This window comes from Saimiri boliviensis, chromosome 19 (genome assembly GCF_048565385.1).
Source record: "Saimiri boliviensis isolate mSaiBol1 chromosome 19, mSaiBol1.pri, whole genome shotgun sequence".
NCBI lineage: Eukaryota > Metazoa > Chordata > Mammalia > Primates > Cebidae > Saimiri > Saimiri boliviensis.
Genome location: NC_133467.1, coordinates 37246294 through 37269834, shown reverse-complemented (window position 1 = coordinate 37269834; position 23541 = coordinate 37246294). Strand labels below are relative to the sequence as shown.

Here is a 23541-nt window from a genome sequence, read left to right as displayed (position 1 = left end):
GTACCTACTTCATGAGGGTTTTATAAAGGTTAGGTGGGGCAATCATGCAGAAGTACCTGGCACACATCATCCAGCAAGTGTGGTCTGAATTCCCTATGGGAAGAATGTTGACGAAGGATACAAGAAGGCAGAGAAGATAGGTCACTCATATTTTCAGATGACCCAAAAGCATCGAGTGCACAGTGAGCTCAAAGTAGATGACAAAATTGAGATTTTGAAATATTTCATGGCTGAAAAACCATGATGTCACTAAATCAGGACAAACTACACTCTTTTAAAAACTAAGTCTGATTAGGCACAATGGGTGAAATGTGGATTTATATCACTTATTTCTAGAAGGCCTGATAGTTTTCCCCATCTGCCAAATCAATGAGAGTGATCAGGAGGACACGGAAATGAAAATAGGTCATGCACTCTTAGGCCTTATAATTATTACAACTATCAACAGAGAACTGTATCATTCACAAAGCATTTTCGTATGTATCACCATATATAATTAGCATATACTGCAGTGAGAGAAATAATGGCTCCCCTGAGCTCTGCCTGAGTCTGGGAACTCTTGGAGTATCGTGTTTACTTCTGGTCACGGCATTTAAAAAGGAACTTGAGGCCGGGCGCGGTGGCTCAAGCCTATAATCCCAGCACTTTGGGAGGCCGAGGCGGGTGGATCACGAGGTCAAGAGATCGAGACCATCCTGGTCAACATGGTGAAACCCCGTCTCTACCAAAAATACAAAACATTAGCTGGGCATGGTGGCGCATGCCTGTAATCCCAGCTACTCAGGAGGCTGGGGCAGGAGAATTGCCTGAACCCAGGGGGCGGAGGTTGCAGTGAGCCGAGATCGTGCCATTGCACTCCAGCCTGGGTAACAAGAGCGAAATTCTGTCCCAAAAAAAAAAAAAAAAAAGAAGAAGAAGAAGAAGGAACTTGAGATCCAAAGAAAGCTTGCCATGGTATAATTCCCAAAAGATTTTGAAGTCAGATATACCTAGATGCAAGCCCATCTTGGCACTGACACCCGTAAGTTATATGACATTAGACAAACTTATTAACCTCTCTGAACCTGCTTCCTCAGCTGTCAGGCAGAAATGACAATACCTAGTCCACCATGCCCAGCTAATTTTTTTTGTATTTTTAGTAGAGACGGAGTTTCACCATGTTGACCAGGATGGTCTCGATCTCTTGACCTCGTGATCCACCCGCCTCGGCCTCCCAAAGTGCTGGGATTACAGGCTTGAGCCACCGCGCCCGGCCTACTTTTTTGTATTTTTAGTAGAGACGGGGTTTCACCATGTTGACCAGGATGGTCTCGATCTCTTGACCTCGTGATCCACCCGCCTCAGCCTCCCAAAGTGCCGGGATTATTGAATATCTTTTTTTATTCAATCACTCTGGATGCCTTCTCCTATTATTTTTTTCAAGTAAGTGTTGAACAATATGGTGGCTTACATTTAGAGAACTTTCTCCACTGCCTTTCCACACTTTCATCTGAGCTTTTTCTTTTTCCTTTTTTCTTTTTTTTTTTTTTTTTTTAATCTCTTATGACTGGACTGAACTGGCTTCTGTTTCCAGCAGTTCTTCCCTGTGGGGCTTTGTTCTGGAAGGGAACTTTGGCTCTCTAGTTTTGAGAGGCATAGGACCCAGACTGTTCCAGTTCCTGCAGGTCTTATTACAAAATCCTTTGTGTTTATACAGCACTGGAGTATGCAAAAAGGTCTCTTGATTTTGGATGCTAAGAGATGAAAAAATTGAGGTAAAATATCTTGGTGATTTGAGGTTCTCACGTCCATCAGACACCCTGTCGTTTTTCTTTGCTTCCTCTTACACAGATGGATGGTGGTACCATAGAGATCTTACGGCTCTTGGACTGGGAGGGAACAGAAACACAGAAAATGCTGGTGGGATGGAGGCACTGTCCAGAAAGACTCCTCCAAATAGGGATGATGTAGCAAATTGGCAAGGTGAACATAAATTTGGATGTCTTCATTCATTTATTCATCCATTTATCTAATAAACATCAGTAGAACCTATTAAATTTCAGACACTGTTGAGACACTGAGGACATAGAGATGAATAAAAGACAGGTCCTCCCCTGGAGAAACTCACAACCCAGGAGCAAGAATAGACATATCTGGAAATAATGACAGCCCTTAAATAAGGGCTGCATCCAAATATATACAAGTTTATGTGTAAGCAAAGAAGGGTGGTCACAGTGACCTGACTTATGGATAAGCGGTGAGGGGTGGAGAGTGGGGGCCGCCAGGCGGATACCAGGGGAAGTCTCACAAGGCAGAGGGTCGTGGAGAGCAAAAGCAAGAGAGACAGTTACAGACAGAGAGAGAAAGAGAGAGAGAGAGAAATGCAACAAGAACCAGCCCATTGCCTCACCTGGCTCAGGAGTTGGGTTCCCAGGGAGAGGAAGATAAGGAGAGAGGAAGTCTGACTCAGAGTCAGAGGACTGTGAATGTCCATCTATGAGGTTTGGGAGCCCTTGGAGGGTGTTGGCAGGAGAGAACATGATCAGTCAAATCTGAAAAAGGAGACACAGAATGGGGTGGCAGGGGAGGAGGACACAAGGTGTTGAGCCAAGATGGATGGTGAGGACAGGAGAGACCTGACAGGGGAGGAAGAGCAGTCTCAGAAGGATCTGGGGCTTCTTCAGTGTTTGAAATGAGGCCAGGTGCTGATGATGTTGTACAAAGCCTGTCCAGGAGACAAGGTTCTGGCTACATCACTGTGGGCCACCAGCAGGTAGTTGGGAGTCAGGTACCCCTTGACCACAGCACACTGGATCAGGTCTTGGGCTGCCTCGAGTGCTACAGCATTTGGTGGTGTACCTGCAAAACACGGCAGCCCATCGCTCACAGATTACAGGGAACCCTGCAAGGTAGAACATATTCCCAGAACCCATTCTCGTCACCAAGCTAGTATATCCCACTGTTGGCAGCCTCCCTAGGGACAGATAAAAGAACAAGGTCAAGACTTAAAATCTCTCAGTGCCAAAGTTTTCCTGAATCAAAAGAGCCAAGCCTGGGATAATGTATTCTTCTGGGGATGTATAAAGCTTTTATCCACTGCGAAAGTTTAGCCAGATAGTTGTCTATAAGGGTGCGATTTAGCATTCCAGGGGACATTTGGCAATGTCATGAAACATTTTTCATTGTGAAAACTAGGAGGCAGGGGAATGCTAGTTGGTAAAAGCCAGGGATACAGCTAAACATTCTAGGACAGGACAGCCCCACAACAATTAATTATTGTTATTAATTATTATTATTAATTATAACATCTGAGTCAAAATGTTAATTGTACTGAGGTTGAGAAACATGATTTAATCACACATGTGCTGCCTGTTCCCTTTACATGTCCAGCTCCAGCTCAATGCTCAGCCCAATATCAAGTCACAGCCCTGGTTCACCCCATCCTCTGACCCAATGCCCATTTTAGTATGGGTCATGTCACTGAATCGGCCCCAGTGCCATGGCCTCATGTTTTCAGAGGTTCAGTGAAAGGCCCTCGAGTCTAAACAAACTGATTAAGAGCTTTGAGTTGCTCTCCCTTTGGCAGGACATACATTAAAATCGTAATGATACAGTAATTAGCGTGGCCCCTGAAGTAGGATGACATGTAAACTTGGGAAGCATTCCATATTTTTAAGGAGAAATAAAGTGTTTCCTAAACAAGCAAATGCTAAGGGAATTTGGCACCACTAGGCCGGTTCTATAAGAAATGCTTTAAAAAGTTCTACACGTGGAAACTTAAGGGCAATACACACTATCATAAAAACATATGGAAGTATAAAACTCACAGGACTTATAAAGCAATGACTCGATCGAAACTGCAAAGCAGCTGGGTAACCATTAACATTAGGACAGGAATAAAGCCTCACATATCAATATTAACCTTAAACATCAACGGGCTAAATGCTTTACTTAAAAAATATGGGCTAACTAAATGAATAAAAACAAAATCCAACCATATGCTGTTTACAAGAAACCCCTTAACCAGTAAAAACATTTACAGGCTCAAAATCAAGGAGTGGAGAAAGATATTCCATGCAAATGGAAACCAAAAAGGAGCAGGAGTTGCTACACTATATCAAGTAAAACAGACTTTAAGTCAAAGCAGTTAAAGAAAAAAGATAGGGAAGTTCATTATGCAATGCTAAAAGGACAAATTCGATAAGAAGATATAACAATCCTAAATATATATGCATCCAACACCAGAGCACCCACATTCATAAAACAAATACTGCTAGACCCAAGAAAAGAGATGAATAGCAATACAATAGTAGTGGGGAGCTTCAACACCCCACTGACAGCACTAATAGATCAGCAAGGCAGAAAATCAACAAAGAAACTCTAGACTTAAATCGGACTCTAGACAAAATAGACCTAGCAGACATTTACAGAACTTTCTACCCAACAATGGCAGAATATATATTCATCTCTTCTGCACACAGAACATTATCAAAAATAGACCATATTTCTTTTTTCTTCTTTTTCTTGAGATGGAGTCTTGCCCTGTTGCCCAGGCTGGAGTGCAGTGGCACAATCTCGGCTCACTGCAACCTCTGCCTCCCAGGTTCAAGTGATTCTACTGCCTCAGCCTCCCGAGTAGCTGGTACTATAGGCACACACCACCAAAACTAGCTAATTTTTTTGTATTTTTAGTAGAGACGCGGTTTCACCACGTTGGCCAGAATGGTCTTGAACTCTTAAACTCATGATCTGCCTGCCTTGGCCTCCCAAAGTGCTGGGATTACAGGTGTGAGCCACTGTTCGTGGACCTTACATTTTTTTTTAATTAAAATCGTATCAAGTATCTTGTTGGGCCACAGTGGAAGAAAACTAGAAATCAATATCAAGTGGAACTCTCAAAACTATACAAATACATGGAAATTAAACAACCTGGTCCTGAATGCTCATTGGGTCAATGATAAAATTAAGGCCAAAATTAAGATTTTTTTTAATGAAATGAAAATAGAGACACAACATACCAAAACCTCTGGGATACAACAACAAAAAAAAAACAGTGATAAGATGGAATGTTATAGCATCAAATGCCTCTATCAGAAAGATAGAAAAGTCTCAAATTAACAACGTAACATCATACCTCAAAAAAATAGAAAAGCAAGCACTAAAAAAACCCATAGCTAACAGAAGAAATAACAAAGATCACAGCAGAGCTAAATGGTATTCAGACCAAATATTTAAAATGAAAAGGATCAATGAAATAAAAAATTGGTTATTTGAAAAAATAAACAGAACTCACAGTCCACCAGCTACATTAACTAAGAAAAAAAGACATAAATTTAGAATACCCACAATCAGAAATGATAATGGTAGCATTACAGTTGATACCACAGAAATAACAAAAGATTGTCAGAGATTACTATGAGCTCTCTACGCACACAAACTAAAAAACCTAAAAAAACACATAAATTCCTGGAAACATACAACGTACCATGATTGAACCAGGAAGAAATAGAAATCATAAATAGACCAATAACAAATAACTGAATCAGTAATTTAAAAAAGAACCTCCCAACAACAAAAAGCCCAGGACCAGATGGATTCACAGCCCAATTCTATGAGATGTAAAAGGAAGAATGCCAATCCTACTAAAATTGTTCCCAAAAATTGAGGAGGATGGAATCCTCCCTAACTGATCTACAAAGCCACACTGATATCAAAGCCAGGTAAGGACACAACAACAACAACAAAAACTACAGGATAATATCCCTGATGAACATAGATGTAAAAATTCACAACAAAAAACTGGCAAACTAAATCCAACAGCACATCAAAAAGTTAATTCACACAATCAAGTGGGCTTTATTCCTGGGAAGCAGAGATGGTTCAACATAAGCAAATAAGTAAATGTGACTCACCACATAAACAGAATTAAAGCGAAAACTATGTAATAGTTTCAATGCAGAAAAAGCATTCAATTAAATCCAACATGACTTCATGATTTTTTTTAAAAACCCTCAACAAACTAGGCATCAAAAGAACATACCTCAGAGTAATAAAGCCATATATGACAAAATCACAACCAACATCACACTGAATGGGGAAAAGTTAAAAACATCCCCCTTAAGAACTGGAAAAAGGCAAGGATGCCCACTGTCACCACTCCTATTCAACATAGTGTTGAATAAAACAATCAGGCAAGAGAGATAAATAAAAGGCACCCCAACTGGTAAAAAGGAAGTCAAATCATCTCTGTTCATTGATGATACAATCTTATGCATAGAAAACCCTCAAAATTCTTCTAAAAGACTCCAGGATTTAATAAACGACTTCAGTAAAGTTTCAGGATACAAAATCAACATTAAAAAAATCAGTAGCATTTCTTTTTTTTTTTTCAATTGCATTTTAGGTTTGGGGGTACATGTGAAGAACATGCAAGATTGTTGCATAGGTACACTCATGGCAGTGTGGTTTGTTGCCTTCCTTCCCCTCACCTGTATCTGTCATTTCTCCCCATGCTATCTCTTCCCACCTCCCCACCTCCCCGTCCCTCCCCCATTTCCCCGCTACGGACCCCAGCGTGTAGTGCTCCCCTCCCTGTGTCCATGTGCTCTCATTGTTCAACACCCGCCTATGAGTGAGAACAATGCGGTGTTTGATTTTCTGCTCTTGTGTCAGTTTGCTGAGAATGATGGTTTCCAGGTTCATCCATGTCCCTACGAAGGACGCAAACTCATCGTTTTTGATGGCTGCTTAAATTCCATGGTGTATATGTACCACATTTTCCCTATCCAGTCTATCATCGACGGGCATTTGGGTTGGTTCCAGGTCTTTGCTATTGTAAACAGTGCTGCAATGAACATTCGTGTGCATGTGTCCTTATAGTAGAATGAAAAATCAGTAGCATTTCTATACACCAATAACAATCGAGCTAAGAACAAAATCAAGAACTCAATCCCATATACAATAGCTATAAATAGATATAGATATGTACACCTATAGATATACACACCCATATATTTTTTATATATATAGTATATGGCATATATATATATATATATATATGACATACTAGAGTTTGTTCTAAATAATGATCTACTATGTAAGCATCTGTAATGAAATTGGAGAGTTCAGCTCGTCAAAAAACAATAGCCTCATTCTAACCTTTCTCTCATCTTCCTTTTTGTCTCTTGTTCCTTCTTTTTACTCTTCCCTCTCTCTTTCTCTGAATCTGTTTTCTTTGGTTGGTTTATGCTACCTGCGACCCTTCTCACTATCCTAGGCCTACTGTGGGACTTTTTCCCGCTAGAACTCCCCGCCATGCCTCCCAGAGGCTTCCTTTCCTGATTTATGATACCATCAGGGAGACTTGACCACCCTACTGCTCTCTTTGGTCCTTTTGCCAGAATCTGTCCACTGTATTCTGTAACATACACACTGCATGCTACTTCTTATTCTCCATGTGCAATCAAATGAGATAGAGGAGAAATTATATACATATACACACCTATATATAACCTATATATATATATATGTTAAATGTGTTCCTAAAAATATATGTGTGTGTGTGTGTATATATATACACACACACATATACACACCTATATATAACCTATACTAGGAAATATATACATATAGGTTATATATATATCTATATATAGGAGATAAATATATATAGGTTATATATAGGTGTGTATATGTGTGTGTGTATATATATACACATATATATTTTTAGGAATACATTGAACCTATATGTTAAATACATTTAACCTATATGTGGGATATATATATATGTATATATATATATCCCACATATAGGTTATATATAGGGGTGTATACGTGTGTGTGTATGTGTGTGTGTGGATATAGATATAGATAAAGATATATAGATATATTTTAGGAATACATTTAACCAAGGAGGTGAAAGAGTTTTATAAGAAGAACTAAAAAACACTGATGAAAAGAAATTGTAGATGATACAAACAAATGAAAAGACATCCCATGCTCATGGATTTGAAGGATCCATGTCATTAAAATGACCATACTGCCCAAAGCAATCTACAGATTTAACACAATCCTTGTCAAATTACCAACATCATTTTTCACAGAATTTTTAAAAACTATTATATAATTCATATAGAACTAAGAATGAACCCAAATAGCCAAAGCAATTCTAAGTGAAAAGAATAGAGCTGGAGGTATTATATTACCTGACTTCAAATTATACTACAAGACTATAGTAACCAAATTAGCATGGTACTGGTATAAAAACAGACACATAGATGAATGGAACAGAATAGAGAACCCAGAAATAAAGTCATATAGCTACAATCAACTGATCTTTGATGAAGCTGACAAATATATACACCAGGCAAAGTATACCTTAATGAATAAATGGTGCTGAGAAAATTGGATAATCACATGCTGAAGGATGAAACTAGACCCACATATCTCACTGTAGGCAAACATTAACTCAAGATGGAGTAAAGACTTAAATATAAGATCTCAAACTATAAAAATCTTAGAAGACAATCTAGGAAAAAACTCTTCTGTAAATTGCCCTAGGCAAAGGATTTATGACTAAGTCCTCAAAAGCAAATGCAACAAAAACAAAAATAGACAAATGGGACTTAATTAAACTAAAATGTTTCTGCGCAGCAAAAGAAATAATCAACAGAGTAAACAGCCTACAGAATGGAAGAAAATGTTTGCAAACTATGCATCTGACAAAGAGCTTATATCCAGAATCTACAAGGAACAAACAACTTAAGGAAAAAAATCAGCTCATTAGAAAGTGAGCAAAGGACATGAACAGACGTTTTTCAAAAGAAGAAATAAATACTAGCAGTCAAAAACCATGAAAAAATGCTCAACATTACCAATCATAAGAGAAATGCAGATTAAAATCACAGTGAGATGCTATCTTACTTCAGTCAGTTTGACTATTATTAAAATGTCAAAAAATAACAGAGGATGCAGAGAAAAGAGAATGCTTCCACACTACTGATGAGAATGTAAATTAGTACAACCTCTATGGAGATTTACCAAAGAACTAAAAATAAAATAGCCATTTGATCCCAGCAATCCAAATACTGAGTGTCTCCCCAAAGAAAATGAAATTATTATATCAAAAAGACATTTGCACTCATATGTTTATCTCAACACTATTCACAATAACAAAAACATGAAATCAACCTCAATATCCATCAATGGATGACTGAATAAAGAAAATGGGGGGGGTGGGGTGATTGTGTGTGTGTGTGTGTGTGTGTGTGTATACACATTGTGGAATATTATTCAGCCACTAGAAATGAAATCATGGCTAGGCATGGTGGCTTATAGCTGTAATTCAGCATTTGGGGAGGCTAAGGCAGGTAGATCACAAGGTCAGGAGTTTAAGTCCAGCCTGGCCAACATAGTGAAACCCCGTCTCTACTAATACAAAATAATACCAAACCCCGTCTCTACAAATACAAAAATTAGCCATGTATGGTCGCACACCCTGCAGTCCCAGCTACTTGGGAGGCTGAGGCAGTAGAATGGCTTGAACCCAGGAGGTGGAGGTTGCAGTGAGCTGAAACCACACCATTGCCTGGGCAACAGAGCAAGACTCCATCTCAAACAATTTAAAAAATGAAATCATGTCTTTTACAGCAATATGAGTGAAAATAGAGGCCATTACCCTCAGTGAAATGACTCAGAAACAGACAATGAAAAACTACACGTTCTCAATTATAAGTGAAAGGTAAACAATGGGTACACATTGGTACACAGAGTACAATAATAGACATCAGAGACTTCAAAACGTGGAAGAGTGAGAGCAGGATTAGGGACAAGACATCATTTAATGGGTACCACGTACATTATTTAGGTGATGGGTATACTGAAAGCCCAGACTTCACCACTATATAATATATCCATGTAATACAATGCATTTGTAGCCCCTAAATCTGTCAAAATGAAAAATAAAAATAAAAAGTAAAATAGAGCTCTGACTCGTGACAGTTCTCAAGGCAAAGGCTGGGGCTTATTGTGGTTTTGGCATATAAGGCAAAGTGTCTCTACATTGTTGTCATGGTAACCAAGAGAGGCTGCATCTGCTGACCAAGATGAGCTAAGAATATGCACAAAGATCTTTTCCCCTTACTTGGCATGTTCCTTACGTATTGGAAGAAAGAGATATTTGGCTGGATGTAAAGGAGGTAAATTTGAGTATTATGTCTGGGGGTCACCTTTGATCACACTCAGCTGAGTCAAATGTTGGACTGGAAGCTGGGTCAATCAAGCATATGCAGGCACTAAAATGACACTTGAGACTGAGACTTTGTCTTCCATGTCAGGTGCTCTCTTTCAAATACCATGCAATGACCCTACTGCCCAAAGCATCCACTTACCTGTGAATGTGCCCATGAAGGTAATGCCCAGGGCGATGTCATCATAGCCAGGGGTGGAGAAGCCTTGGACATTCCAGCCCACCCCTTCATAAATGGCACCATCCTGGCCCACAAGGAAGCTAGAGGACCACAAGGGGAGATGGAGACCAGCATTAAACTCTGGAATTGTTTCTCTCTTTCATGTTTTCATTCATTCATGTCTTTACTCCTTCGGATTTTGATAATCTATTGGATTCTAAGCACTGGGTTACAGAAACAAGCCAGAGTCCTTGTCAGTGGAGTGTTGGTAAACTAACTCAGAGGGAATGAGGGAGACAGGGTGAGGAGAGAGAATCCCAATTTACAGCATTTGCTGATTTCTGTGGTGTAAACCTTTCACTATAGCAAATTTCAGGTGACCAACAATTTAACAACCACCTCTCAAAATTCCAGGGTCTCTAACCATCAGCTCTCATGAACCGGCACAAGCCTGTTCGGCTCCAGCATACCGCCGCCGCCCCCAAATCGCTCACAGCCAATAAGGAAAGAGGAGAATGACATCTTTCAATCCCTAGGCCTTTTCTCCTCCTCACTAAGAAAACGGTTTCCCCCAGGGCGACCCAGGATTTCCATACCATCAAGTACAACGTTAACTTCCCCAATCTTTCCTGACTTGATCTCTGTACATTTGACTCCGCCACCCCCCTTGACTTCTCCGAACATTCTCTTCCCGTAGCTTCCATCACACCGCCTTCTCTCGCCTTTCTTCTCCAGCTGCTCTCCCTCCACACCTCATCTTCCTGCACCCTTTCCTTAGATGTGGGGTTCCTCAAGTTGCTATCCTAAGCCCTTTTCTCCCATTACTCAACACAGGACTAACCCATCCACTTCCTTGGCTTCAGTTGCCATTCATGAAAGTCTGCATGTTCACCACGGGACCCATCTTCTTCCTCACCTGTTCCCCTTTCTGGGATCCCCATCTTGGTGAAAAACATGGTCACCCACCCACCCACCGGCCCCAGCCAGGAATATAGGCATCAGCCTACCCACTTCATCCACTCATTCACTCAGCTTGTCCACAATGTCTGCCATCTACACTCCCTGATCTGCCCTGCACCCTGGCCATTAACCATGAACCTCCACTGATCTCTCAAATTCCTCCACCTCTCTCTGTGGCCTCTACTACCACCATAGGGATGTCACCACTCCGTCTCGCCTGGATTGCCGCACAGTCCTCAGGTCTCACTGCCTCTAGTTCTACCTTTCCCGTCCAATCCATTTCTAAAGGATAGCCAGACTGGTCTTTCTAAAATACAGAACTTACTATGCCAAACCCTGTTTTTAGTCCCTGAGCACTGAGTACACACCCCCCAGCTTAAGTTACAGGATCCTTCAGACACGGACCCTGTCTGCCTCGCCGGCCTCAGCTCTCCCACACCCCTCTTGGGCATCTACATTTATCCTGATGAACTCTCGGCTCCCCAAAGGCACCTTTTTCAGGCTGGAATTCAGTCCTTTCCACAGAGGTCCTTTCCCTCTTCCTGAATCCCTCTTCCTGCTTCTTCCTCCCACTCACCCGTGAGGCCCCAGCTAATCTGGAGCCCCCACAGGGAGTGCTTCCTTCACTCCCGTTTCCTGGCATCCTCAGCCTCCTGTCTACTCTCCATGTGTCCCCTATCACAACGTTTAAGCTACCCTGCTGGAACGTATTTGTTTGAATTTAAAACATTGGTTCCACGCAGGCAAGAACCACATCTGAGGCATCTGATGGCGTCCCCAGAGCATAGCTGTGAGCCACACAGAGTACACATTCAGTCACATGTTCAGCGAATTATCATCTGTGAGGCAGGGATTGTGTCGCCCTGACTGCAGACCACCTCAAGGAAAAAAAGTGACACCGTCATCATGCTATCAGAGAAGAGGAAACAATAAAAGGTCCAAGTCAGGGGACAGGCAACTACCCTCTGAGATGTGAAAGGACCTCCCCTCAGCCTCCACCTCTTTCCAGTTTTGGCTTTCCAAAATTACAGTCAATTTTCAGGTATCTACTCTCATGAAAGACAGCAACGCTGCAAATAATCCTGTATGGCAGGACCTAGCAAAGCACTTGAAGGTTCTGATACATCATAGATGTTGGAGGAAAAGTTTTCATCTCTCTTGTAAAGGGGGCTACTAAAATGAGGACAGAGAGGGGAGAGACACTCAGCCCAGAATGATGCACCAAGCGATGGTAAATTCGTCTAAGACGGGACCACTGCGCACTGCTGTGCAGACTGCATCTGCACAAAGGTGTCTGAAATTCAGCTCCACTCACTAAGCCATAAACGCCCCCAGAGTTAGGGGCTCCTTCTGTTAATGTGTATGAATATGCCAGATGGGCTAGAGTCGCTTTTCCTGAGACTTAAAATTTAGTGTGACTGCTCCTGATGGGACATTATATGGGGTCTAACCCCAGATGTCTTATCTGCAAGCTCTGAAAACATCCTTCAAGAAACTTCTACGTGTTTTGTGTGTTTGTGTGACAGTTTTTAAAATCAGTACTTTTTAATGGAAGCATCTTGATCAAAAATGTGTCTTTTTGATCAAAAACGTGTCAGAATTTTGACACCCTTCAAAATAATTCTTAATGAGGAAAAAAGTGAAATGTTTACTCTTCCACTTAGGTCAGTGTGTTTCTTATTAAAGAATCACAGACCCTGTAGACCCAGCTACTTGGAAGGCTGAGGCAGGAGAATCGCCTAAATCCAGGAGGCGGAGTTTGCAGTGAGCTGAAATCATACCACTGAACTCCAGCCTGGGTGACAGAGAAAGACTCCATCTCAAAAAAAAAAAAAAAAGAATCACAGACCTTAGCATTAGAGAAATCAAAAGATAGTATCTGGTCTCTCCCCTGCCTTCAGACAGGAAGTATATTCTTCCCAAGGAGGTTGGTGGTTTCTAGAGGCAGAGAAGCAATATGAGTCTAACATGAGAGGGAACCACTCCAGGCTGTGGCCACAGTGAGCAGCAGAGCCCCAGCCTCTGAGCAGTAGGCGGTGGTTACACAAACAAAGCACATCTTTTGATTATCTTTTCTGCAGGTGCCACCATCTTGCATGCATACTGCTTCCTCCAGCGACTTTTTTAGCATCCATCATGCCAGTTTGCTACCTTTAATGGGTCCACATCTTGAGAACATGTTTGGGCAAATGACTACCCCGTGGCTGTCTCCTAAGAAAGACCCGTGCAGGGTCGTGTGATGAATCCATTTGGTTAGCCATACAGTGCCTCTCCTGAGTACCCAGCAAATATTAGTTCCCTTTACCCTTCCTTTCAGAGGTTCAGTATCTGCCCCCAAGGGAAGAGAAGCTCACGGTACCCAGAGCCACTTACTTATACCCAATGTCGCATGACTTGAGCCTGTCTATGTAGAAAGACTGGATGTCCTGGACCAGCAGGCGGCACTCTTCAGAAATGTTGCAGGTCCTGTCGGCAGTGTGGATAATGATGCCATACTTCGCTGGGAGGGTCATCCTGGGACAGTGGGTCTCCCTGGCCCCCCATGCAGACCGTGGGACGATACTGGGGCAAGCTGAGATGAGGCAAGAAACCACAGAGGGTTCATCTCCCCCATCCATGCCAGCCGCTTCCCCACCGTAGGCTGACACAATGCTCAGGACCCTCAACGTCCCAAACCCCCTCTGGGTCCCCCACCCTGACCCCAACAGTGGGACTTGAGAGCAGATGGTGTCCCACAATGGGACATGGACATTTTATTCTAAGAATATGTCTTCGAGTCATTTGCAATCCACGAAACTCTCTGTCAATGCAGGTGATCATTTATATTGACAGATGGCACCAGAGATCACATTTGCTCAAGGCTTTAACATAATAGAGATGAAATTTCTTTCACTCTTGATTATCAAGTCCAAGAAAAGGCTAAAAGTGCTTATTAAATTTACTGTGTTTGATATTGCTGCTTGTTAAACCCAAAATAGTATCTACTTTTTATATCTGAATGATACTAAACTCTTTCTTTAAAGTCAGTGTAAGTGGTAGTCTAAGTGTTCTGCAGCACTTCAATCCATTCGTGTTGCTCTGGTTTTTGTATTCAGAAATGTATGTTAGTGTGTGTGTGCTCAAGTGTAAACATATGAATGTATAAATATGTGTGTAATTGTATCCAGTCCCTTTCCATTTTTTCCTCTCTTGCACTTTTCTCCATGTTACATACCAAATATGTTATTTATTTGCTCATTGCCTTTCTCTGGCCTCTAGATTGAAACTTCATGAGGCCAGGGACCTTGCGTTTCTTTCCTTGGTGTATCCTCAGGGTCTAGCAGGTGCCCAGTAAATGCTTGTCAAGTGATGGAAGAAAGGAGTGTGCATATATTACATCAGGCATAATGCGATGGCTCTTTCGTATGAGCAATCTGGGGAATAAAGAGGTGGCCTGGAGGTTTCCTCTCAAGATTTGCCAGCCCCGAGACTTCAGAGAGTTGGGTGACCAGTTGCCTACCAGAAGGAATCGAATGAGCCCTGCTGAAAAGGTGGCTCCCAATGGTGGGAGTTAGTGGGGGTGAGCCCAGCGGGGGGCCAGTAGGTTTGAAGGTCTTACCTTTCTTCAGGATCTCCTTCTGTCGAGGGGCCAGGCAGTTCTCACCTTTCACAAGAAGTGGCTGAACGTACCTGGATGACAGGTGGCCCTTCTGGACAGCGTAGGAGATTAGGTTTTCCATGGCCGACAGGGCAGCAGGGCTGGGACTGTAGCCTGGAAGAGAGAAATCTGTGGGAAACCTGCACCTGGCCTGAGTTTCAGGGGATCTTTTGTGGGAGGAGGAGATGCCCTGCCAGCTCCTGCACAGCTGATAGAGAGGAAGAAAAGGGAACAGGTTACGCCCCCAGTTGAAGAGGCTGAGAATTAAGGATCTGCCTGGAAAGATCTCTCAGTGGCTCATGAATTCCTTTCCCAAATACCTGCCAAGGCTTCACGCCCTCTCTCCATGAAGGAGCTCAGCAGTAGCACCAAGTTCAACAGCACCCATCAGAAGGGGCCCCTCCATGGCCAGGGTTTCCTATCAGAAGGGGCCCCTCCAGGCATGTCCCAGGCTCTTTGCCTACAATTACTCATTTCGTCCTCAGCACAAACCTCTGAGAGATGCTATTTTTAGCTGCATTATTCACGAAGAGGAACCTGAGGCTCCAAGAAGTAACATGCTCAAGATCCCAAGCTAACAACAAATGGAAATGAGTAGTCATGAAAACAAAAGCAAAAACAAGATAAACACAGAGTCCTCTGGGGAAACCACCCAGGGCTGGAGATAGAAGATACAGACCATGTTCTCATTCCTCTCCTTTTAGCTGTGTCACTTGGGGTCACTGAAGTCTCTGAATCCCAGGCTGCACCGCTGTACAACAGGGGTCATGAAATCTACCCGGACTATCTCAAAGGATACTGGGAGAGGAAAATGAGAAACTAGGTATGCAAGATCTCAGTTAACAGGAAAGGGTGCACAGATTGAACGAAATGGTCCTGGAGCACATATGTTAGGATGAATACGGCAAGGGGCCTTGGAGCAATAGTCCGGAAAGAAATGGAAGAGAGTTAGGGGACTCGGATTTTTTTTTTTTTTTAAGAAATATATAGAAAATCTAGGAGTAAGAGATGGAAGGAGGAGGTGCCTGGCAGGAAATTGGAAAGCACGTCCCAGAGCCACAGAATGGTCAGAGCTCTAGAGGAAGATGTGATAGTCATTGATGTAGAGGTGAGGGATGAAGCCCAGACAAGCTTGCAGAGAGACAACTGGTTGGCATCGCCACTGAAGAGATGGCTAGAGGAAGACACGCCTGTTTACAGGGGTTGAGAAGGAAGCCAGGGCAGTAGGAGGAGATGCTTCAAAATGTTGTTTCCTGCAAATCAAAGAAGAGAATTCCAAGAGAGAGTGCATCCTCAGAGAAGGATGAGAAGGATGAGAAGACAGCAGAGTAGCAGACAGCTACTTCCCATGAAGTGGGCCCTGAGGCAAAGGATTAGAGAACTCTTTGGAGAAGGTCAGCTGAGATACCCGTTACCTTTCTTAGTGCCGAAGAAGGCAAAGCCCAGGGAGATGTTGTTGTAGCCCTGGGTGTGCACACCTTGGATGTTCCAGCCAACACCTTCATACACCCTGCCATCATCCCCAACCAGGAAGCTATGGAGCAAGATAACACAGGTTACGTGGCTGGCCCTGTAGGACATTCCTGAGAGAGGACACCACTTACCCAGCCCCAAAACGGAAAAGAGCCGAAGCCATGTTCACTAAAAGGAATTTGCACGGACTCTTCCCAGACATAGGAAAGAATAAGTCATTTCTACTAGTCCTTAGAATTCAGAAGGACCCACTCTCACACTCCCTACTTCCTTCCCTTTTCAGAGGCTGCAGTTTTACCATAAATCGTTCTACATGCTCAGGAGAAGAGGTCCTAGAGGCTCCACAGTAACTAACATTGACCGGACCACACAGTGGAAGGGCTCTTCTGTCTTCCACACTTCCTTAAACATGGCTCTCCCACCTCCTCCAAATGTGTGCTGCCTGTCTGATCCCTGCAGAGCTGTTTCATTTCATTTCTCCCTGTTAAGTAGGGAGTTATAGGACGGATACTACATAGACTTCCCAAGAAGTAGCTCCTGAGACTAGGATGAGGATGCTGGCAATTTATTTGCAAAGGGATCTGACAGAGCAGGGGCACTGCCATCTCAGACAAACACCACCACTTTAAGTTCCGGCTCCCTTTCTAGCCTCATGCATTTCAAGGAAATCACTTCTAACAACAGGCAGCCTGAAAGAGCAGAAGTAAGACACAGATAAGACAGCTCGGGCACAGAGGGAGGTGGAGGGAAAGTCGCCTGGGTAACCGCCAAACTTCACCCTCATACAATGGGCCTTAGTGAAACAGTGGGCCTTAATAAGCACATTCCTTTCCCTTCAGGTGTGCTAAGTTAAGGAAGCTGAAAGCAGACTCAGGGAATATGCCTGCAGCTGCAGAAAGATGTGTGGGAACAGACAGATAACTCTCCCTCCCAGACAAGCACAACAAAGACACACAGAAACAATCCCAGCCTCTGATAAACTCTCCCAGAGAGTGGGCTCTGACCTAACTTGGCCAGAAGCCTCTCTGAGGTTGGTTTTCTCTAAAACAAACTTGTCTTTGACTGTCAAGCCACCTTTCATGTTTCTTTCCTCTTTCTTTAATTCTTACACGATCCCAGAAGCCAGAGTGAGGAGCCAGGAGACTGAGACAGAAGGAAGAAACCCAGCAAAGCCTGTGAAATTGGACTGGCTCACAGTAGCCACCTGAGGCTCCACCCCACCCCCATGGCCTTCCCAGGCGCTGTGTACATGCACTTTAGAACAGCCCCTCAGAATGGCTGAGGTGGAGGAGGCTACACCCCAAGCCCTGTCCCCCAGGAAGGCATTCCCTCCCTTTTGTCATCAGGGGCTGGGGAAATGCCTGAAGCAGGAAAGCAGAGAGAGGCACCGGGCACTTGAAGCAGGAAGCCATCACCACACTCAGGAACTGTCCACAGCTAGCCAAAGTCAGAGGTGGGTCAACGGCATGTGGTGTGGGCACCAGTAGGACCTACTAGAGTGATCATTACAGTGCCAGATGGACAGTTGCCTCCCTGAGGCTGGAGCCCATGCATGTGGTGTGGAGAAGCACACCAGGGATGAAGAGAGCCAATTCAGGCTCCATGAGTCCACAGCTATGTGATCTGAGTTAATCAGCCTCCCTCCCTTTGGCCCCTCTCTCAGAGCAAAGAGATGGTGACACCTGCCTACCAGCTGGGGAAGCAAAAGCCCTCATGTACGAGGAAGTCTTTTGTAATCTGTGATGTGCTGTACAAGCCAGGATTGGAGGAGGGTAGAGAATACAGTTATTACTTAACCTTCCTCGCTTCCTCCTGGGAGCTCTCAGAGACAGGAATGTCGCAGAAAGTTCCAAAGGAGTTGGAGTTTCATGGGGCTCTTAAATATTTTATTCATTATAAAACATACAAGACCGGCCGGGCGCGGTGGCTCAAGCCTGTAATCCCAGCACTTTGGGAAGCCGAGGCGGGTGGATCACGAGGTCAAGAGATCGAGACCATCCTGGTCAACATGGTGAAACTCCGTCTTTACTAAAAATACAAAAAATTAGCTGGGCATGGTGACGCGTGCCTGTAATCCCAGCTACTCTGGAGGCTGAGGCAGGAGAATTGCCTGAACCCAGGAAGCGGAGGTTGCGGTGAGCCGAGATCGCACCATTGCACTCCAGCCTGGGTAACAAGAGCGAAACTCCATCTCAAAAAAAAAAAAAAAAACATACAAGACCACAACCCAGAAAATGAGGAAAACGGGATAATAAGGGACAGGAGAAGCATCCCAGGGAAGCAGCATTGACCATGTGCCTTGGGACCCACGTCCAGCCTCTTACTTGTAAGCCACGTCGCACCCGCTGTTATTGTGGACGTGATGGGCCTGCAGTTCCCGCAGTCTCTGGCTGCAGACTCTCTGGTCGTGACACTCCAGTCCAGGGACGTGGTGTATAACTAGGACATTCACTGGTGTGGTCAGCTGAGTACTGCAGCCAACAGCTTCTGCCCCCCATGCCTTGCGAGAGACCGTGGTAGAGGCATCTGTGGGGAAGCCATGGGGCATCACTCAGTGCACCTGCCCCAACACTGCCTCATTAGCCGGCCAAGCTGCACGTGCAGGCATCGGCTGTGTCGGCCCCATGGTAGTGGAAGAGCTGGAGGAGGAAGCCTTCAGCAGGTGGGTGCACCCTGCTCTGCCCACCTCTGCATCCTCATCTCTCCAACACTCACCCCCAACACAGACTCTGCACCTGGCCAGGGAGCCTAATGCTTTGCTTCCCCATCCCAGAACATCCCCCACTCAACTCCTCCCCTGTGGTGGTCCAGGCCCTGCACTTCAGGAAGCATCACCTGCTTATCCCTGGGGAAAGCCCTGAGCAGCCTGGCTTGGTGTCACCTGAGCACTCAGTGTGTGCTCTCTGGGCTCTGAGTGCTCCCTGGGAGGACTGCATCTTCTCCTCCAAGCAGGGGCGGTGTCTCCCACTCAGTCTAAGGACTCCCTGAGGGCCAGGTTTGGGTCTCCCTCCACAGGGGGTCCCTGTCTGCAGAGGCTGTTTCCCCGATTCCTGGGTTTCTAGCCCTCCAGTGCCACCCTTCCATCCCAAGGACCTAGGACAATTCGCGCAGATGGTTTACGGGTTCTGCTCTCTGCACCTCCGCCCCGTTTGCCCCTCCCAGTCGCACGGGGCTCTGCAGACCTCAGAAACATTTCCAGTCACATGAAAAACCCCAGCTGGTCCCCAAACCCCCTTACCGCCCAGATTCAGTTTACCTTTTTCAGTGAGCTGGGAGATGTTGCCAAATAGGGACTGAAGCCCCTCTGATAGCTGTTCAGCTTGTGTTTTGTTCCAGAAGGAATCCCCTACAAAGGAATCGCCCATTTTACATCAGAGAGCTCCAATACCAGCCATCATGGTGGCACCTACGCTGGACAGAAACAGCCATCCCCTCTCCACTGCCCCTCTGCCTCCTCAAATCCAAGAGCCGCCTCTAAGAAATGCCTCGGGGCTGACCAGAGGACCTCCTCTAACAGCAGCCAGTGCATAGTTTCCTCCCACACCAACTCGGCAATTCCCTGGGACGGGCAGCGAGTCAGAAATGTTATCCTTTTCTCGTGAGCTGTGTCTACACACACAATTGACAAAAAAACAACCTGGCAATGTATTCAGACACTTCAAAACCACGAAGTCCTCTCCTGTGTGCATTTTACCAAAGCAATGGGGAAGCGTATGTGGAGAAAGGGTTAGAATTACCTGCATGGCTCAGACCAGTTCCCCCAGGATTGATTCTGGGGCCATGTGCTATGCCCACTCTCCTGTGTGAAGGCCCATGGGGGAGGGGCAGGGTCTGTTGATTGACACCTTTGCCCAAAAGGAGCTTTCTCTTACTGACAAGCACGAACCCAAGCCGTAGGTTGGACTCTGATTGACATCATGATAATACAAATATAATCCCTGCTCCTGTTTATTCACTTTTACTGCCCAATTGCTCTATTTTCAGGTGTATTATCTTGTTTAGCCCTCACAGTGAGTTTAGGAAATCATCACTATCTCAGTTTCCAGGTGGGAAAATAAAGGCTTGTAGAGCTGAATCGCTTGTTTAAAATCATTCCTAGAGGCAGAGGAAGAACCTGAATCCAGGTCTAGAGGCTCCATGTTCTTTGCTCTATGTACAATCTATTCTTTCTCCATAAGACAGTGTAGGTTGTATGTTTCTTGTTTGTTACTTTTTGGTTTTTGTTTTGTTTTTGTTTGTTTGTTTTGTTTTTGAGACAGAGTCTGGCTCTGTGGCCAGGCTGGAGGGTAGTGGCGCGATCTCAGCTCACTGCAACCTCCACCTCGCAGGTTCAAGCGATTCTCCTGCCTCAGCCTCCTGAGTGGTTGGGACCACAGGTGTGTGCCACCATGCCTAATTTTTGTATTTTTAGTACAGATGGGGTTTCACCACGTTAGCCAGGATGGTCTCGATCTCTTGACCTCGTGATCTGCCTGCCCTGGCCTCCCAAAGTGCTGGGATTACAGGCGGGAGCCACTGCATTGGAACAAGAGAGCAGATTTCTGTTTTGTTTTGTTTTGTTTTTTTTTGGAGACAAGTTCTCAATCTGTTGCCCACTCTGGAGGGCAGTGGCGTGATCTCAGCTCACTGCAGCCTTGAACTCCTCAGACTCAGATGGAGAGTAGCTACTTTTTAAATTCTATTATGAGACTTTAGATGATCCTTCCCAGTTGCTCTTTGGTCCAGGGAAAGAAAACTTACCCCAGGCCTGGAGACCCAGAGCAGAGAGGACAAGAAGCCACAACATCATCCCCACGTGGTCCCAGGACACCAAGCCGGAGAGTGTGGACGGCGGCCTGAGAGAGAGACGCTGACAGGTGTTAACACCACCATGCTCAATCTGCAAAGCATCCCCCACCCTGTCTGCCTCCTCCACCATCCTGTGGCCTCCTGAGGGCCAGCACCTGGCTCAGGCTTCTCAGGGCCCCCGGCACAGAGCAGATGCTGAGCATCCCTGTCCTATTGTTACCCAGGCAACTCAACTTCCTCACGTGCCCACTGTGTGCAAGGCCTGGGTACACACTTGCACATGCAGTCTTACTTCATTAGTCCTCACACTGTAATGTAAGACTGTTAACCCCCATTTTTATAGACAAAGGAAGTACGATCCAAGAATAGTACAACCAAGTAATCCAGACTCATATGGAAGGGTCCGATGCAGAGAATTCCTTCTCTGTTGGGAATACGCCAGGTGAGGGGATACAGGAGCAGGAGGGGGTCCTAGTTCTAGGGCAGAGGAAATCCAGTCCTAACACTCTCTCTGGTGGATTCCAGGCCCCTTACTGGAAGAGGGCTTCTGAAGAGGAAACACACACTCAACTCACAGATACCTGTGGGTCCTGTGCTGTCCCAGCCCAGCAGGTCAGGGGGCAGTCGGCTCACTCCTGATTGGCCAGCAGCTCCTTCCCTTCCAGACTTGGCATCCAGGCCCTGCCCTCCTTCTCCAGCTGGTGCCTCCTCCGGCCTTCACTCTCCCTGGCCCTAAGGGCACTCCCTCCCTGGGAAAGGAACACTTGGGCTCTGACTTCTCAGAGAGAAGAGGAGAGCTCAGGAACCCTAACAAAAGACAGAAGAGAAGAGGCAGGCAGAGGGCTGAGGCTCCGTTTACGGCACCTGGAGAAACTAAACTGGGAACGCACTGAGAGCACCTGGGACCCGCCCTGTGAATAAGCCAGGCAGCTCCTCCCTGGGAAAGGGCAAGATTGCCCAACACTCCGGAGAGCTCATCCTCAGCCCCAACCTGGGAAAGCCTGAAGGGCCTGAGGGTTGTGTCTGCAACATCTAGAAACTTCCTGCCTGAGAAGATCTGGTCCAGGAGTCTGAAGACTGGATTGAAGTCACTCGCCAACACTCCCTTTTACCAGGGTCACCAGCAGGGTCAGGATGGACAGAGAGAAATTGAGAGGTACAATCTCAGGAAGCAGCTCACGATGCCTAATTCCACCTCGTAGCCAACATGTCTGTCCGTCATCCTCCCGCCTGCCACGCCCCACTGTCGGCATCAAGCTGCCACCCACCAGAGAAAGCCTCCCACGGACTGAGAAGCTCCTCGCCATGTTCAGTTGTCACTTAATCTCATTCCACAGGCTGCAACCTGGGCTTCCAGCCCTGAGTCTTCACAGAGGAAACTCCATGTGACACTTTTTTTTCCAAGAACATCACGGGGACCCGCAGAGCCTCTCATGTCCCGGGGGGTGGGGCAGCCTCCCTAGACACTGAGGAAGTGCCCTGAATCCCGGACAGTTGCTCTCAGTGAACTGCAGCCCCACTCTCAGCCCAGGCTCCCCAAGAGCACTCTCTGGGTGGGGCCCCTTGAGCGTGCGCCAGGTCTACCTGTCATTCAGCCGAGTCATGCACCCAGGCCCGGGCTGGAACTGTGTGATGAGCAGGGGCTGCTGAGCTCTGTCCTGGGTGGAGGGTGAACATGGGGCAGAGCCGGAAACAGAGGTGAAGGAAACCAAGAACCAGAGCCCGGGACCAGCACCGCAGGGACCCCGCCAGTTCCCCAGCCTGGCGGTGTGCCGTTTCTTTATGCCTCCAGCTGGCCGCCCGTCCTGACTGAGTAGAACGGCTCTCAAAATGAGAAGGTTTCTGGGCCTGGGTCTGGGGCACCAAGGACTTGAGAAGATTCGGTTCCCCTATTTTGAGGGGCTTGGGGATGGGAAGCCTAAGGAGAGATTGGGTGGTGGCTGCCTAAGGGGACCGCAGATTCTCTGTCCCATCCAGAGTCTTGAGGACTAACAGGCCGAGGGCGTTCTGGACAAGGGCATCAGGAGGGAGGAGGAGCAGTGTGGATTGTCCCTCCCTGGTTCTGTGAACTCCAAATCCCAAGAGGACCTCCCAGTCCTCAGTGATCTGGCCCCCAGCCCCATCTCACTCCACAGTACCGTGGCTGGCTCCCAGCGCCCTCTGCCTCAGCTCCCACCATCTCAGGACCTTCCCCAGTGCCCAGCCTCGCTCCCCACCTGCGCCCGGAGGCTCCACTTCAGCCTGGCATCTTCGGAAAGAGCTCCATGACTAGTCGGGGCTGGTAGAGCTTCAGAGTCT

The 23541-nt window shown here is 45.7% G+C and overlaps 1 protein-coding gene and 1 non-coding gene across 3 annotated transcripts in view; one reads left to right on the top strand and one right to left on the bottom strand.

Moving 5' to 3' along the window:
- The window catches only part of PGLYRP4 (peptidoglycan recognition protein 4), a 47594-nt gene extending 25483 nt beyond the window's left edge, over window positions 1–22111 (bottom strand). The window contains exons 1-9 of one of the 2 annotated variants that reach the window (XM_010329664.3): window positions 21825–22111; window positions 21196–21290; window positions 19712–19801; window positions 18780–18981; window positions 16398–16516; window positions 14944–15096; window positions 13719–13917; window positions 10368–10486; window positions 1974–2838 (exon numbers count right to left, since the gene is read on the bottom strand). In XM_010329664.3, coding sequence (XP_010327966.1) covers window positions 2660–2838; window positions 10368–10486; window positions 13719–13917; window positions 14944–15096; window positions 16398–16516; window positions 18780–18981; window positions 19712–19801; window positions 21196–21244 — 1110 coding nt within the window. In that variant the 5' untranslated portion in view covers window positions 21245–21290; window positions 21825–22111 and the 3' untranslated portion in view covers window positions 1974–2659. Of the gene's footprint in view, window positions 1–1973; window positions 2839–10367; window positions 10487–13718; window positions 13918–14943; window positions 15097–16397; window positions 16517–18779; window positions 18982–19711; window positions 19802–21195; window positions 21291–21824 lie in introns of those variants that run through there. The other variant, XM_010329661.3, reaches the window with a different exon arrangement.
- Window positions 3550–3653, top strand: LOC120360229 (U6 spliceosomal RNA). The gene has a single exon (XR_005576806.1). It is a non-coding gene; the product is annotated as a U6 spliceosomal RNA (small nuclear RNA).
- Window positions 22112–23541: the final 1430 nt, after the last annotated feature.